This window comes from Bactrocera dorsalis, chromosome 1 (assembly GCF_023373825.1).
Source record: "Bactrocera dorsalis isolate Fly_Bdor chromosome 1, ASM2337382v1, whole genome shotgun sequence".
NCBI classification, from domain to species: Eukaryota; Metazoa; Arthropoda; class Insecta; order Diptera; family Tephritidae; genus Bactrocera; species Bactrocera dorsalis.
This window is the reverse complement of record NC_064303.1, coordinates 92,866,891-92,885,173: the sequence shown is the minus strand read 5'-3', so window position 1 is coordinate 92,885,173 and position 18,283 is coordinate 92,866,891. Positions and strand designations below refer to the sequence as shown.

The 18,283-nt window shown below is 39.0% G+C and overlaps 2 protein-coding genes across 3 annotated transcripts in view; one reads left to right on the top strand and one right to left on the bottom strand.

Moving 5' to 3' along the window:
• Nucleotides 1–342: 342 nt before the first annotated feature.
• On the bottom strand, nt 343–9,597 carry LOC105223504 (uncharacterized). 2 transcript variants are annotated; one of them, XM_049446840.1, is made up of 6 exons: nt 9,323–9,597; nt 9,144–9,235; nt 3,700–3,988; nt 2,057–2,285; nt 615–1,989; nt 343–546 (listed from the first exon to the last, which is right to left on the bottom strand). In XM_049446840.1, the coding sequence occupies exons 1-6, from the start codon at nt 9,328–9,330 to the stop codon at nt 416–418; spliced, it is 2,124 nt and encodes a 707-aa protein (XP_049302797.1). In that variant the 5' UTR covers nt 9,331–9,597; the 3' UTR covers nt 343–415. The 2 variants fall into 2 exon arrangements, with proteins under 2 accessions (XP_049302797.1, XP_049302798.1); XM_049446841.1 differs by having other exon boundaries at nt 9,148–9,235; nt 9,323–9,483.
• A 2,677-nt stretch (nt 9,598–12,274) lies between these two features.
• LOC125775841 (uncharacterized) overlaps nt 12,275–18,283 on the top strand; it is a 71,764-nt gene continuing 65,755 nt past the window's right edge. The window contains exon 1 of the mRNA XM_049446847.1: nt 12,275–12,864. The gene's annotated coding sequence lies outside the window, so the exon portion shown is untranslated. The remainder of the gene's footprint in view (nt 12,865–18,283) is intronic.

The following is an 18,283-nucleotide window of genomic DNA, read 5'->3' as shown; positions in this document are numbered from 1 at the left end:
TGTAATATACATTTGGCCTTTATGTATTTTATAAAATATAAACATTTTGCGAGTATATACACGATCATGATGCATGACCTACGAAGTGGTATTTTTTTTCCTTAGAACTGACTGACACCCGATCTACAGCTTTGTCTCTGTTGTTCTCTTTACCTCAGCTTTGAGTGTTCTGATGTTGTTGTAGCGGCAGAATTACGCCGAGTTGACAGTCCTTGGCCGGACGTCGTTGATCCGACTGCCTTGGGAACGGATTACGTGACTCAATGAATGATTCAGACTGGTTGCTGGAAGTGCTTACTAGACATTAGTTAATACCGACCTCACTCCATTAAATTATTAAAATTTTAATTTCGTTAACCGACTTTTATTACAAAATTATTTAATCACAGAAATGAATGAATAAGTTGGAACCCCTTCATAGTTGCAATGTTTCAATATAATTTTCAAATGCACGAGATATTTGAGAATGATCCGGACCCAGTTGCGTGTCGGCCATTATCGCCAGACGATATCGATCTCCAAAGCGATGTATATTCAAAGATAAACCTAGAAGAAATCATAAAAAATTACTTGAGATAATTTGCATATTTCACAACAATTGAAGAAACACCCACAAGTTTTCGATTGCGGCGGTCTGAAGAGCAATACATCCTCCACCACATGACCCCAGAGTGTTTCAAAGTCGGACGTAGCGCCGTGTATCTCCGTAATGGTAACGGGAAAATTGTGCGAGAAGAAATTCAAACAAACTTTCGTCAAAACACGCGGCAACAAAGCGGTCAACAGATCGAAGCGTGTTTGCCCCAATGACGCCAAATAGATCATGATCTGCTTGCGGCGTATATCCTCCACAATCGTATGGACTTTGTGGACGAGCTCACGGCTGGGCGCCTGCAACGGCAATTGTAGAAAGACCACACCACCAATGTTCTCTGCCTTATTGCCTGTGTTCTCCGTGAAGTAACCCTTGGCAATGGTACGACACGTCGTATTGAGCACCTGTGGCACTGGCGCCTGACTACTATGCACGGCGAAGTAATCACGTAAAGCGCCAGCGAGGCAGGCCAGTATGAAGTCGGATTCACAAGTCGTCGCATCAAAGTTGTGGCGTTGACGCAATTCGGCGGCATTGATGGACTTGGAGAATGAAACTATTTTACGACCCGAATATGACTTCAATTGTAGAATATTCGCTTCTTTGGAGGGTTTCACAAAGAGTTCTTCGTAAATATTCACTGGCGCTTTGAAGATTTCATAGCAGATCGTGAGAAACTCGATTTGCGCATACAACAACATTGGCAGATAAATCGATATGCGTCCCACATGCGTGTGCGTTAGATGAGTTTGTCCACGGAATATGAGCTCACGTATGGCCATCAGTTCGCAGTAGATGCGGTAGGGCAACAAGATGGTATTGTTGATGTTGAGCCGCCACAAGAATTTAGTCCAAGTCTTCACAATATTCGTTGGATGCCACGAAGTACAGATCGACATCCAAGCGGACTGCCATGAGAGATTGCGTCGCTCGATCTCCTTCATCAACAACATCGTGAATATTCTGAGACGGCCATAGTTATCTTTTTGCACATTGTAGCGCCGTTGCAGCTTCTGACGCAATTGCATTGTGCGCCAATAATCGATGCACACATTCACGGTGACAATCAGTAGCACCGACAGCAGCTGCGTAACGTTCGTAATATGCACGGGCCTATAGCCATCTGGTGTCTCTAGCGACTCAAACTCATAGATGAAAGCATTCCAGGCATTCACTATCTGCGCGGCAATGTGTTGGAGCAGACGTCGTATGTGCACGGGTTCACGCACGAAATAGGATAGCGCTTGTGACTTTCGTCTACCACCGTATTGATCGATATCTATGATTGGTTTGCGTCCATTCTCCTGCAACATTAAGATTTCGCTAATATGTAAATCCTCCTCTTCGGCTATGATTAGATGGTGCACTTTCACGAGCACATAGTAGTGATCGGCCTAAGGTTACAAGAAGAAACTTAATAAAAAAAGAGTTCACCAGCGATCATTAAGTGAGTATACGAACCATGGTTTGTGTCGCAGCTGTCATATTTTCGTTTTCAGCCTCTGTTGTATTCGTTGTATTGGACGTAGTCGTCGCAGTCGGTATAATGATTACTTGCCATTGTGGCAAGTCGGACGGTATGTACTTAGTGGCCAATTCGCTTACGAAATCTTGTATATTACTATCGCTCACTGGACGTCCACGATACGTGCGTGCACTCAGCACAACATGATTGTTTATATTGAAGGAACTGAAAGAAGAAAGACACGAGTGAAATGTATTTTGAAGTTACCGGTAAAGCGCTAATATATTAGAATCCAGATGAATGGTGAACAGTGGATCAAGATCAAGCCTCTTACAACTTGGTAAGTCCTTCTGAATTCTCATCGCATCTCCTAGAAATGTTTCAGTATATTGGACTAACTAGATTTTTGAAGAAATTGCTTCAGATACGCAACCTATTTACAGAAATGTTTTATCAATCCTATAAAAGCATTGGGGTTATCGTTTTCTTCTTCTTTATTGGCATAGATATAGTCGTTCTTACTTTTCGCAGTTTGGCGGCTATTGGAAAGTCTAAGTGTAGCCAGGCCCTTCTCCACCTGATCTTTAAAACGGAGTAGAGGTCTTTCTTTTCCTCTGCTTCTCACGGCGGGTTCTGCGTCGAATACTCTTAGAGCTGTAGTGTATTATGGGAAAGTAGTAAAGTACTGATACCATGAAGATCAGATCGAGAATACTGCAGGAAATGTTTAGAGCAGGGCACCAGGGGGCGCCCCCACGGTATGATACACTGGAAAAGGTACGGATAGTCTTGGACCTAGGAATAGAACTCCATCTGGTATCCATGACCAAAAACCGGTCTATAAGAGACTTGTTGGCCTACCAGTTTAACCTAACCTAACTTAATGCCATGAAGAGGTGTAGTGAGCTTCTTGGCCTTAGTGAAGCTCATGTCTTCCTACACATATGTGGGGTTACCTATGTGGTAATGCTTAAAATGTTTCCTGCGGAAGAAGTGTCTGGTACTCCATTCTTCACTGCCCACTTTCGTTGAGTGAAAAGTTAAAGTCATTTGGTTTTCACTGCTTTAGCCATCCATACGAATTAATTCTCCCTTTAGCAGATTTTTGGACCATTTCCACGAATTTTTGGCGCTGCAAAGGTTTGATTTGTAATTGTCCAAGTATGACATTGGACTTATCTGCTCCTATTCGGGAAGATTATTGTAGATGTCGTCAGTCTCGTAGACTATAACTTTCAAAATTAGAGAAATCCGGGGCCGGAGGAAGATATAGAAGGCAGACCCCTGAGCACTTCTGGAATTCGGAAGGAATTGTCCCCGACCTACACCCCTCTCTCATTCACTGTATTCATCTAAAGTTTCGCAATCCAGAAAAAGGTAGTGTGCTTAGTTTTTCCATCTGTATCCGCACCGCAAAGAGGGTTTTGCTCTAAATAATGACGAAATTGATCAACAACTTCCTCTATGTCTTGTATAAGGAAAAATTATTTTCAATTTCCTCTCGTTATAGTACCACATATTTTCCTGCCAATGAGTGAGATGCCTATATGGAACCATCCTAAAGTTTTCGCGAGTATCCTATATTCAATTCCATTCAAAGTCGACTCTTCCTTACGTTCTTAAATTTCTTAACACTCACCTATTATCATTCACCCAAGCGTAGTGACCCCAACAGGTCACCAGTTTTTGGCGCAATTTCGGAAAACGCAAGTAGCCAGCTTTGTCACGCGCATCCGTCAGATTGTCGGCATAGTACTGTCTTATTTGTTCAAAGTCACACTGACCTTTAATTTGAAGAAGAAAGTGAAATATTCCCGCATTGCGTGGTGTATCGACAAAAGTACGAATCTTCTTGGATTTGGAGATGGTGAGTGTGGGGTATTTGATGCTAAGCACATAATTAACCAACTCATCACTGTAGTGGACACCTGAAATGCATTGATTTAATGACGGAGTTATGAAATAAAGGGTGTTTGTAGATGTAAGCTAATATATGACTACATAATAAGTGTGTATATTAAATAGTAAAATGCTTTTGTATGTGTATACTATGTCTAACTGTATATGCAATTGCGCCGTTTTGGCATCTGAATTTTAGACCGCATGCCGGATCTAATTCGGAATTCAACAAATGTGCTTTTGAATGTTATTTTATATAGTATATATGTACATATATGTTTGTATGTATGTATGTATATATATGTATGTATATATATATTTCTATTTATGTATATTCATAGCTTGCATTATGATAAGAGCAGTGCTAATAAATCTATTTTGGAAGATTGTAGATTTGACTTCTTTGAATTGTGCATTTTTATTTGGCGATAAAGATTCTTGTCTATACATATGCATGTATACGAGGTTTGACAATTAAGTAATGAGACTGATTTTATTGCCGCGCTTGTGGTAAACCTGTGACCTTGAAATTCCCTTTCTCCGGCATCCCTCATCTCTCCATTGATATATGTATGTACCACCGCTCTAGCTTGTTTAGTTCGCCTGCTCCGTCAAGTTGAGTAGACGTGTGTTTGTAGTGCTCGTCACGAAAATGCAAAAACGAAATCAAGAGCAGCATCGAATGACCGTCGCAGAAGACTGTGGAAAACGATCCCACGCTGCTTGATCGAGTTATTACAGGCGATGAGAGCTGGTTTTTCCAATACGACCCGGAAACCAAACGCCAAAGCTCACAATGGTTGTCTCCGCGCGCCCCCCGCCCGAAAAAAGCTCGCATGAGCAAGTCGAAGGTGAAAACGATGATTATTGCCTTTTTTGATAGCCGTGGAATCGTCCACAAAGAATTCGTTCCACCGGGAAAACTGTGAATCAAGTCTACTATTGCCAAGTACTCGAAAGATTGCGAAAACGAGTCAACAGGGTGCGCCCAGACATCGCTCGTAACTGGATCCTTCATCACGACAACGCGCCGTGCCACACCGCCCTCAGCGTGTCCCAGTATTTGGCCTCTAAAGGGATCGCCGTGTTGCAACAGCCGCCTTATTCGCCCGACATGTCACCCTGTGACTTTTTTTGTTTCTTAAAACAAAATCGGTGATCAAAGGAACCCATTTTGAGTCGATTACGGACATCCAACGCGCTGGAATCGCTGTATAGCTGCCCAAGGGAACTACTTTGAAGGGGATGGCAGAGTTGTAGAATAATTTTCAAATATACGGTTTTTATGAAATCAGTCTCATTACTTAATTGTCATACCTCGTATATGTACATGCATATACTTCCATTAATTAAAAGCACAATTGATTACATATGCACCAAAAAACTATCATGGGCAAAAATAGTAAGACTTTATTCGTAGTTTTAAAATTCTTAATACATTTTTCAAAATCTAAGTCATGCTTGGGGGGCAGTAATCCCCTTTCGTCCCGATATACATATGTACTTGTGTCAAGGTTTTTTCCAATCCTTGAATTAGTTGTTAAAGTCAATTTCCGGAATTGCCTTCTATGCGCGTAACGATTCACCTTTAATGTCTTCAATTGACTCAAAACGGTTTCCCCGTTTTTTTTTCGGTTTCCCCGAAGTGGTCGTTTGAGTTGAGTTTGTTGAATAGCAAGAAGTTACACGGAGCTAAATCGACGGTTGGAAGGAATTCGGAGTGCTCCACGCTTCGATTATGGAAGAAAACTGCCAACATAACCTTGAATCTTGACCTGCTTTGACGTGTTTTTCGGCTTCGGCTCACCTTTGCCACAATACCTGTCCTACACCGACTCATCCCCAGTAATAATACTATTTCAAATACCCTGGTAGTTGGAAAGCATTGTTTTACGGACGTTTATGTGACGCTGTTTTTCGAAAAATTTTACTTTTCTTAGGTCCAAAAGATCTTTCATAATGAGTTTCACTGGTTCTTCCGGTATTCTAACGATGCCAGTAAGATCGCTTACTATTAATCGTGGATTCTCAATTCGTGTTGATCATCAGTTGATGCTGATGGCCGTCTTAGACGTGATTCGTCGTCAACGCGTTATGGACTCTCTTTCAATAATTTGTACTAATTAAAGAATTGTCACTGAAAGCCTTTTCCAACTTTAAACTTTTCGGCACCAGAAATATGATTCCGCACACAAAATTGAATGGATGAAGCAAAGTTGTAAAAGTTCACGCAAGTGAGGAAAGTTCTCTCAGCGCCATTCACTTGAGAGTGGCCAGAATCGTGTCGTTTACATATGGCTCCAGCAGTTCACGACTTCGGTTTGGACTAAGTATGCTCTAGGTAGTGAGTAGGCGAAACATCCCTCCCCAGGGTTGGTTCGGTGAATTTGTGACCTGCCTGTATAGTAAAAATTCACCTGCCATGAATAGATCAAAACAGTCGCGGATGAGAGACCCCACCTTTGGATGACGGCCACTGCAAACGTATTAAAGATTACGATTTAAGGGCATGCACCTTGAATATTCGGTCCCTTAATTGGGAAGGTGCTCTTGTCCAGCTGGTAAAGATAAAGACTGACATCACCGCCGTCCAAGAAGTGTGTTGGGCGATGTAGGTCCTTGGCTATAAAAAGAAGCAGCGACTTTACCGCCAGGGTGGGCAAAGAAAGTATCTTAGGCACAACGGTCGGTAAATTCAGGCTCCATGACGAAGCATCCCCAAATGGGATCAGGCTGATCGCCTTCCAAATATGGTTATATGTAGTACTAGAATCCAGCATAGAAAAATTCATCATGCTACCAGGCTGTTTACATTTCTTGAAATATAATTTACTAGAGAATTTAATTAAGATTTCCGGGAGCTTTTTTGTCATAATGTACTTATGCTTTTCTCTTTTTGTTTACAATTTTTATTGAGTGAGGCCCAATGCTTGCTTATCTTCACACAGCAGAAGGCGATTAATGAGTAATAGAAATATTCAAAGTTCATAATGACTGACTTTATTTTGTTGTTGTAATTGTGTAATTGTTGTTGTTGATGACGCTTATGGTTGACACAGTTCGAGAAGTGTGCAAAGTTCACTGTGATTTATTTCATTTGATCGGTTAGTTGGGTAGGTTCCGGCTATGTATACACAAATGCATATACATATCCAATACTATAGTCCTACTCATTCTCTGTGTTAAAGTGCAACTTCCTTTTAGTTAGAAAGATCTTTGCCTGCTCGATAATATTGATGGTCCGCTTTAAAATCCATCCTTTCAAGGGCTAACAGCCAATTCGTTTAAGCAATTGAAGTCAACTTTACTTTCCTTACAATTCGACTTCGAAAACACTCCTCCTCCCATCGCTTCGAAATCACTGCATATTCTACAATATATAATATTATTATCAATATTTGTTGTTGTATTTCCCTGCATCTGGCCTTGAACTTTAAATCCGAAATAGTATTTCATTATTTAGAATAAAAATAAACATTTTTTTTGAAACTTTTGTAGACTGGAGACGGTGCGCGACACCGGCTATCACTAATACCTTCACATTGCTTTAATTTATTTAGCTGATAGGTGGACTATGTACAAAATGTATATGTACATAAATACATTTGATTGCTAGTGCATGGGTTTGTTTGTAGTCAATCATTTGTTATCAGCGAATATTATAGAAAATTGTGCAGCCACCCGAATACATGAATACGATTTTGTGCATAGAGTTTAGAGGCTCTTTGTATAAGACATGCATACAGTGGGTGCACAAAGTTTGGGTATAATTATTGTTTCGATTTTAAAAAGGTTATATGTACATACATACTGATAGTTTGATCACTTAATTCTACTCTGGGCAAAAAATAGTAAGACTGAATTTAAATTTCGGGCGAAGGTCATTGGTCGAAATATTCTTTTTTTAGGTATGATTGCCAGTGACTTCTGTGCCAAATGTCACATCAAAATAATCATAAATGTTTAGTATTTATTAATTTCTGGCGCCGATACGTTCAGGATGGCCAGAAACATCAACTGATGGTTAATACGTCAATAAAATAAAGGAATTGGTGCTTGAGAATCGACGACCATCAATCAGAGATCTTATTGGCACCATTGGAATATCAGAAAGATCAGTGAAAACCATTTTGAAAGATAATTTCTGCCTATGAGAAAGAAAGCACGATTGGTTCCAAAATCATTAACTTTTTTGGAAAAAGGGCTTCGCATTAACGTCTGTGAAACAATCCTTTCCGACCACCAGGATGTCATGAAACGTATTATTACTGGCGAAGAGACTTGGATCTATGCCTACGATCCCAGAAACTGAGATCAATCCGCCGAATATTGTGGCAAAGGTGAGATGAAGCCCAAAAAACCGTGTCAAAAATCAAGGCTATGTTGCCAATTTGTTTTCTTCAATTATTGAGGTGTGGTCCACTCCGAATTCCCTCCGACCGGCCAAATTATCAACAGGGGATACTAATTGAGTTATTATATGCATCGTTTTCGCGAAGCTATTCGCAAAAAAGGACATAATTATGGTTCCAGAACACTTGGTTTTTGCACCATGATAATGAACCGTCGCATACTGAAATGATTCTGCGTGAGTTTCTAGTCTAATTTTCACCCAATATAGCACCGTGACTACCGTATTCACCTGATTTAGCTCCGTGTGACTTCCGGCTGTCCATCGAACTCAAACAACCGCTTCGGGGAAACCATTTTGAATCAATTGAAGACTGCTTCGAGGATTGGAAAAACGTTGGTACAAGCTATTGGGGCAGAACGGGATTACTTTGAGCGGGACGACTTAGAGTTTGGAGAATAAATTAAGAATTTTGAAATTATGAATAAAGTCGTACTATTTTTTGCACATTGTGATTTGATTTCATTGGCTTTATGTATTTTATATGTTTAAAACCATTAAAAAATCGCTCATTTGTTTTCTTAAGGACCACCCTAATATGCAGTTCATATTATTGTTATAATATTTCCATAGATTTTTAATATTTTTTACGCTCATTTTTTTCTTTTATGTTATTAATTTTTTAAAGTAATATTAGTATTATTTTTATTAAAAAAAAACTCCTTGTCGTTCGATTTTCAATATAACAATGATTTTATGATTTTTGTATATTTGTGTTCACAATTTGATGATCATGTCTGTTAGTTAAGCGCACACATGATCACCGTACTTACATACAAAGGACAATATCACCATCGGCAACAGGCAGCAGGCAATTAGGAAACATAATAAGGCTTTGAAAAACGATTTTACTTGACGCAGAATTCTAAAGAAAATAAAACAATAAATATTACGGTTATTTTTGCTGAATTCGAAAATAATTCTCGCTTGAAATTGCATCGCAATACTTTACTTTTCCATTTTTCACATCACCACTTCACTGGTTGAACTGTTTGAACGCTTAAGACACACTTTTTTGTTGTATTTTAGTAAAGATCGTTTATTTTCAAATACGAATATTTTCTGAAATTTTACTTTATTTTCAAACTCGACTTCACTTTTTCGAATTCGTCTTTACTTTTTCAAATTCGTCTTTACTTTTTTAAAATTTCGTCAACCACTAATCCATATCAAACACCATTCGCACCGATTAGTCAGTCTATTCCGTTTGAGTATTGATTTGAAACTGAATTATTAGCTCAATTGGATCACCGGGGGTAATCTACTTGGTGCGCCAGCCGACTGCTCTTATCACGGATCGTGTGTCAAGCGTCCGTCCGGTTATCACCAAATTAAAAATATACACTCTTCGTTGAGTAGAAGAGGCGCACAATCAAAAGAGACCGCCATAGAAGCTGATTTTTACTACCATCAATGAATGAGTAGCGTATTCATCATCACGCAGTAGTTTATATTTCAGCATTGATAGTGCCATAAGTAAGGAAGTGCTGTGCTCAAACCGAACCGAAATTGAAGTACATGTCGGGTGCAGAGGCAACTAATTTCTTGGAAAGATGCAGGAATTTTGACGGTTTAGTAAGTTCAAGAGAATGAGCCGTCTGTCTGTCTGTCTGTATATACGTGAACTAGTCTCTTAATTTTTTGAGTATCCGATGGACCTTAAAAGGGTTCTCCACTGATACTATGATTTCGACCTTATCCATGCGTGAAACCTAAAAAGTTAATACCCCATTGCGGACGAATGTTCAGAGGACTAAAATGTGCTACTTTTCTGGCTTCGCTAGAAAATATGCCTATTTTTATATACAACAACAAAACTAGTTTATTTTTACTATTTTGGTGTGAAGCGGAGGCAATTAATATACAAACAATATATAATATATTTTTGCTATTTAACGGGTGATCCAAGTAGAGGTACTTTTTTCGTATGAGTCGTGTTAAGCTGTCATGTTCTTGTTGTTCAGTATTATTTCATCATGGATAATCTTACGCCTGAACAACGTTTACAACTCTTTCAACTGTATTGCGATAATTCACGTTCTGTAAAGAATGTGTTTCGTGCGCTTCGCACAACTTATGGTCACCACAATCGGTCTACTGAGCGTACTATTCATAACACCATCAACCATCTTGAGTCCCGGCATTCAATATTCGCCCGAATAGATCACCTCCAGCACACAGTGAAGAAAATATAACAGTCGTAGCTGAGAGTGTACGTGAAGACCGTGGAGCGTCGATTCCGCGCCGTTCGAAGCAACTCCGACTGACTTATGGAATGACTTGGCGCATTTTACGTTGAGATCTTAAATTGAAAGCGGTCAAAATACAGCTTGTACAAGGACTGAAGCTGCTCGATCTTCCCAAGCGACATCGCTCCACTGTATGAGCTCTAGTAAAGTTCCAAGAAGATCGGACATTTTCGAGCAAAATTTTGTTCAGCGATGGGATCCATTTATGTCCAATGGGTATGTAAGCAAGCGAAATGTTCGCATTTAGGGCGAAAAGAAATCTGAATAGATTCAAGAGCTGCCATTTCATCCAATAAAATATTACAGTTTGGTGTGGTTTGTGGGCCGGTGGAATCATCGGTCCATATTTCTTCAAAAATGATACCGGCGAGAACGTAACCGTCAATGGCGACCTTTATCACGGCATAATAATCGACTATTTGATGAATGAAATTGAAGCTCATGATCTCGGCAATATTTGGTTTTAGGAAGACGGCGAAACTTCCCACACATCGCATCAAACATTGAATATATTGAGAGAATACTTCAGCAGATAATTTTCACTTTTTGGCCGGTCGATTGGCCACCAAGGTCGTATAACATCGTAAGTCCGAAGTAGCACCTATTGGCAAGAGTAATTCTGCTTTGGACTTCGAGGCTGACATTGGTGTTGGAGATATTTCGTCTTTTCCTGGTTCACTACCACCTCCATTTGCTTCATTTTTTTGTCCAACTCGAAGAAAGCAGAACTAACAGCGCGGTTGTTGAAGCCAATGATGTCGATATCATTGCCATGCGCCCGCAGTTGTACACTCTTCTAAAAGAACTCTATTCAGCTCAAGAATTATTTTCCCCAGGAGTAGATTGAAGAAGTCGCACGATAGGGAGTCGCCTTGTCTGAAACCTAGTTTTTCATCGGCTCGGAGAGGTTCTTCCCGATCCTGACGGAGCTTTACACAGCCGTATTAGTTTTGCGGGGACACCAAATTCAGGCATAAAGGCAGCTCCATTAAGTTTTTGTAAGGAAAGTTTTGCATTTGTAAAGGCAAGGGATAAAATTCGGGTTTTTGAACTATTATGCATATATTTAAGTGCACGCAGAAATATTAAAAAAATTATTCAAATTAAAAATCTAAATTCGAATTCCGGCACACTAATTTGCCTTACCAAACAGCACATGGTTTGTGCGATGTTTTTTTTTTTGCCATTTCGACGCTGACGCCAAACTAAACGACAAATATACTGTTATCCTTTTCACGCAACAATTCCTGCTGGTGCTCTCGTTCTCTTACAAGAAGAGAGAGAGAGAGACTCTCTCGAACAGTATACCAAACAGCGCGCGTGGGTACAAAAGCACACATGCCAGCGAGCTTTGAGCGGCAAAGGAAACTGAAAGGCGCTGTGGTGAAAATATTTCCAAATTTTAATGCGCTTGAAGGACGAAAATAATAGCAAGGAAGTGACAAAGAGAAGAGCGCCCAACGAGTGCGACAAACGCTTACGAAGTACTTTGTACATAATTTACGGTAGCGTGTAGAGAGCGCCAGCGGCGAGCATGTGTAGTGAGCGCGCTTACATTGCGGCAGCGGTGAGTACTGAGCAACAACGAAAACATCGCGCAAAGCATAGAAATAGGCGCTTATACATTGCAGCAGCAGCATTGGCAGGAGCAGCTGTCGTCAATATTGGGTTCGCAGGATATGTGAGCCGTTTGGCCTGATGAGTACTGGCGTTGCTGTTCGTGCGTTGTGGTCGTAGTCGTCGCCGTCGTTCGAAGTCGTTGTAGTCGCTGTCGGTGTCGTTGATAATTTGCTGTGCTGTGCTGTGCTGCGCCGCTGCTGTTGTGGATTTTGTTGGAATTAAAGAAATTTGTGTTTTTTCTTTCCTTACTCGCGACAACTTTTCCATTATTTTTTGTGCGTTTCCATCAAATACTTCGGTAACAGTTTTTCACGGTAATTGGAATTCGCTGAAATCGAAGCAATGAAAGCAAGTTGAAGATTTTGTGCGAAAATCGGTTGGAAAAAAAAGCAAGAAGAGAAAAAAATTGTGCAATTTGCGGAAATCGTGAAAATTACATGTGAAATGTGCGCAAAGCAAATGCGAAAATGAAATGTAATAATCGTGTATGGGAATGTGCGAAAAATTATGTATGATAATTCTGCGCTTCTATGTTTGGCAGAAAATATATACGTGAAAGCTGCAAAGTTGTTGCGGAAATGTGTAACTGATCTACGGTTTTGTGTTACGCTGCCCAAAAACGACGGTAAACCTGCTGAAAAGTATTGCCTACAAAAGGCTTTAGTAGATTTTTCGATTTTTTCTGTGATTTTTATTGGATACAATGTCTTTAAATACTGTTTTGGGAACAAAAAATTAAACAAGAAAAATTATTTAGAATATTCAGTTTTTTTAATGAAAATTTTAAATTAAATTTTTCATTTTTTTTTTTTATTTTTCTTAATTTTTTTTAATTTTTCAATTTTTTTTTTAATTTTTCTTATTTTTTTTAATTTTTCTTAATTTTTTTTAATTTTTCTTAATTTTTTTTAATTTTTCTTAATTTCTTTTTTAATTTTTCTTAATTTAATTTTAATTTTTCTTAATTCTTTTTTAATTTTTTTAAATTTTTCTTTAATTTTTTTTTTCAAATTATTAAATTTTTGTTCTGCCTTTCTTCTGCCAGCGTTTTGTTGCACGCTCTGGTGTCACAGCCAGCCGTTTTACAGTTGCCCGTTCGGTCGGTAGGTCGCTTGGTCGGTCGTATGTACATACGTTCGCAAAGGCTGAAAATTTTATAGAGTCCTTGTACTCATTCGTACGTCGGCTCACTTTTGTAGGAGTTCAATATAATATACTATATAAGCTTATATATTATATATACATACATATATAAATGTGTGTGGCTGTGTGCTCAACGCTCTTTTTTTACAGTTACGTCCATGTGCAGGCAACTTCCTGCCCAACCATTCTCTCGCGCACTCAATTTCCTCGTGCAAGCGTTGTTAGCCATCCATTCATACGGCCAGCAAGCAAAGATGGTAATGATGATGATGTTGTTTTTGCTGTTATTGTAGTTGTTGTTGTTGTTGCTGATGATGATGAGGCCTTAAACAAATGTTAATTTAACAGGGCAAGTGAATAATTAATTTTGAAAGCACCATTGGACCGCAGTGTCCACCGCAGTGCGTAAAAACGGCCATCAGCAACGGTAAAAGCCAAATGACAAAACAAGAAAACAACAAAAAACACACACACACACACAAAATATGAGTGAAATAAAACGCTAATGTGGGAAACTACTACGGCAGCAAATATGGCAAATATATAACAAATAAATGTGTAAAGAAAGAAGAAGAAGAAAGTGACTTTGAGGGAGAGTGAGCGCAAGCAAAAAAAAAACAAAAAAAATATGCGAAAGTGTGAAAAAATCGAATATGAGTTAAGCAATAAATTTGCGCATAATTACAGTAACGTGCAAATATTTTGTGAAGTGTGTAGAAAAAAGAAAAGTGTAAGGAAGAAAGCATACAATTAAAAAATATATATATTTTTTGTTTTTTGACCTGACATTTGTTTCAAACTCTGCCAAAAAAAAATTAAAAATATCAGCAAATAGCCTACGAAAGCAAAGCAGCAGCTACGCTATAGCTTGCAGCGCGTCTCAGCAGACTCATTGACTGTGCATGAAGCCGACTGTTGAGCATGAATGGAAATATACGTATAATTCACCCCCTGCTTGGAAAAATCACGCGCAAGCTTCAACACACACACACACAAACGCACTCAAACACTATTTCGTTTGTATTTCCGTGTGTAACGTACTCGCACTCGCATCTGTAAAGGCACACCCATACACCCACGTTTCATACACACCCACTATGATGTAAAAACCAAAAAGAAAAAAGTTGAAATTCTCTAAATATACGCAGAGGCTCAGCAGCATTCACGAAAATATACATACATACATGCATATATGTGTGCGTAGAAATAATTCGCGTAGAATATAGGTGGTACAGTGGGTTCTAAAGTTAATAAGCTACATGAAATTCGATATAAATTTCCTATCAAGATTTCGTCAGTGTTTTCTGGGAAGCAAAACTACATCATGCGTACTACTTGGGAAGCTAAACATTTAATATTCCGTATATAGAAATGTAGAATGATTTTGGAGACGCTAATACAGTTTGTGAGTTATGTGCTAAAACATATACATAAATGTGCTTATACCTTACCCACTTCAAGTTAATCATTATTAGAAACATGTGATAAAGAGGAGGTTCTAAAAGGTGATCTATTTCGAGATTCCCTACTTTTTTTTAAGGAAAAACACAGAAATTTCAAATTGAATGGAAATGTTAACCATTCGAAAGAATATTCTTTGAAATTTATTTTTTGAAGATTATCTCTTTCAAATGTTGGCCGCGGCTACGTTTCAGATGGTTCATCCGTTGAGTCCATATTTCAATGACGCGTTTGATCATTTCGACAGGCGAATGAAACGCATGAGTTTTGCGCCAAAGTCCTAATCGAAGCGGGATTGTCCGCATAGACTTCAGGCTTCACATATCCCCACCGGAAAAATTCTAACGGTGTAATATAAAACCATCTTGGTGGCTAATCGACCGGCTCAAAACGTGAAATTATCTGCTCACCGAAGTGTTCTCTCAATAAATCCATTGATAGATGCGATGTGTGGGAAGTGGCGCCGTCTTGTTGAAACCAAATGTCGCCGAGATTGCGAGCTTCAATTTCAGGCATCAAATAGTCAGTTATAATAGCGCGAAAACGGTTGCCATTGACGGTTAGGTTCACATCGGCATCATTTTTGAAGAAATGTTGACAGATGATTACACCGGCCCACAAATCACAGCAAACCGTTGTTTTTTCTGGATGAAATGGCAGCTCTTGAATCTCTTCAGGTTGCTCTTCGTCCCAAATGCGGCAATTTTGTTTGTTTACATACCCATTGAGTCAAAAATGTGCCTCATCGTTGAGAAAAAATTGGCTCGAAAATGTCGGATCTTCTTGGACCTTTTCAAGAGCGAAGCGAAATCGCTTGGGAAGGTCGAGTGGATTCATTTCTTGCGCTAGCTGTATTTCAATTCAAAATCTCGACGTAAAATGCGTCAAGTCTTTCATACGTCAGTCCCGAATCGACTCTCCGCAATCTTCGTATACACTCTCAGCTACGGCTACTACATCTTCTTCACTGCATGCTGGACGGGGTCTAATCGGTCAAATATTATCCAATAATGAATTCTGGGTCTCAAGATGGGTTATGGTGTTTCGAATAAAATGCTCAGTAGACCGATTATGTGGACCACAGTACATTCTTTACAGAACGTGAATTTTCGTAATTGACAAGGGAAACGAAAGAATATCATGCATGTATTGACAGAATAACAGACTTCGTTGGGTAAAACGAGAACAAGTCTTGACAAATAGAAGTTAAGCATTCAGAATGGAATCGCGCTGGTTACTCTAAGCTCAGCACAATAGACCTGAGGTGCAAACCTCATGTATTATTGTCTTATTTTGACAACATCAAGAGATATTCTTTCATGATCCATCTAGCTCCTACGCATTAGAACATTTCATATTTTAGGCTGGTTGGCTCTCGAAAATTCGTGTTGACAAAAAGGGTGTTTTCTGGTCTAAAATCATGTCTCTCATTTGTTAATAATGATTCATTATTCAGGTATGCTCCTTGGTCAATGGTTTAGTGTCCTCCTCTCTTTAACAAAATCTCACATAGACACAGCACTATAATATGTAAATCGTGATCGAATCGTGCTATGCACCTATGATATAATATACTCTATGTTCTTATTTCTGTAGCTAATTGCTTTACAGTTTCATTAGATAAAGGACTATGTGTCAGCTATATAGGTTTCTCTTGAGTCTACAGAAACTAGTGTTGACACCGAAAGCCTGAATTATTCTCTCGCAAGGCCTTTATTAATTAAACCTTCTGAGGTTGAGTCTACCAGCAACAGGTTAGACTGGCGCGACCTAGCTTCTTGTTGCTAATGCTTATTTCTGGCCGCCCTCTTCTCCTTCCGGCAATATATTTTATAGCCACTGTAAAGATATGTTCAGGTCACAGCAGCTTAGTAACCGCTGCATAGCGAGCAAATTCATCATAGTAAGGGAGAGGAAAAGACTCTTAGTATTATTTGGGGTACCACAACGCTGATTTACTATATAAGTTTTTATGTTTCCTAGAAATGGTATATATTCAGAGTGGACTTTGGTGAAATACCTTAATCTTGTTGATCCAATATAATTTAATATGAAGATACTTATTCCGTCAGAATAAACAGATTTGGGTGATATTTCTTATATTTTGGGTTCCACAGAGCTACAATTTCAGTTTGAGGAAAAAAAAAATTACTCGGCACCAAATCTGGTGAATACGGTGGTAGATCAATGGTATTCATTGCTTTTTTGGCTTTAAATTCGGTCACAAACGTGGCTCAATGCGAAGGTACATTATCATCGTGTGACATCCATGAATTGTTCTTCCACATTTATGGCTGTTTTCGAGGGATGTTTTCAGGCAAACCCCTCAATATGACCAAATAGAACACCTTATTGACCGTCTGTCCGTCTGGAATTCATTATACACCAAACCACAAATATATAAAAAAAAATGAGCATCACCTTGTTTTTTTGAGCGGCTTTGGCTTGTTCTTTTTGTTTGAAGATTGACTTGTTTGCATATCAAACTCATAAACCCATATCTCATCGGCTGTTATAATGCTCTCCATGAGCGTGGGATCGGAATTCGTACCAGCAAGCATGTCCAAACAGACCTGTTTACGAAAAAAAATTAGCTTTATCGGGAGGAGTCGAGCAAGAACGCGTTTTATACCCCCAATATGGCTCTCTTGCCATCTTTCTAACGCATGCTGCTGTTAACAAACTGGTTGACAAATCGCGCTCACTTTTTCATCTTTATCATCCATCTAAGTTCTTGTAAGGAACTGTTTGTAATTGTGAAGAATTTGTCCTTGTTCCATTCTAATATGTATGATGGTTTGTCTGTCATCTCGAAATCACAGTAAGCTTTTTCCAACATTCGCAATGATTCCTTTTATAGATCTTAATCAGTTACTCTCCATGCAACATGTTCTGAAAATATAAAAATTCAGAAACCTCATGTATTGCAGTTTCTAGATAACCCAGGATTAAACCCGAACGCGTTAATGTCAATATTTAACTTGTTGAAAATTAAAAAGTTAACTGCTTTTGTAAAAATATCAGCCGGGCTGAGCGCTGAGCTCATTAAATTCGCTATACTAAAATGTTTGCATGTTTTTTTTTTGTTGTATGCTCGTGCGTGTTTGCTTACTCTTAATATTTTCACTTACACTATGTGCGTATGTATGGATGTTTGTGTTGACAATTTTAGAAAATTCGTCAGTGCGCTAAAAATGTGTGCACCTACGCCAACAAAATGCCATTACTAACAACTGCTGAGCGCACAAAGTGAAAAGGTGAGAGTGCAAAGCACGCGAAATTACAGTTACTACAGCTGCATTGCTGCAAAAAGGTGGGTCAAGTGCAGAAAACAGGCAAGCTGGTGAATACTAAAGAGGCGCTAAAGGACGGCGCTTATACACATACATATGCATGTATGTGTACATATGCATGTATGTGTACTCATACATAAGCATGTG

Excerpts from the sequence above, each read along its gene's own strand:
- LOC105223504 (XM_049446840.1), bottom strand. Across the intron at positions 2,286-3,699 it reads GCTTGGGTGAATGATAATAG|TTCCTTCAATATAAACAATC; the intron begins GTGAGTGTTAAG and ends TTCTTCTTTCAG. Across the intron at positions 547-614 it reads ACCGCCGCAATCGAAAACTT|GTTTATCTTTGAATATACAT; the intron begins GTGGGTGTTTCT and ends GATTTCTTCTAG.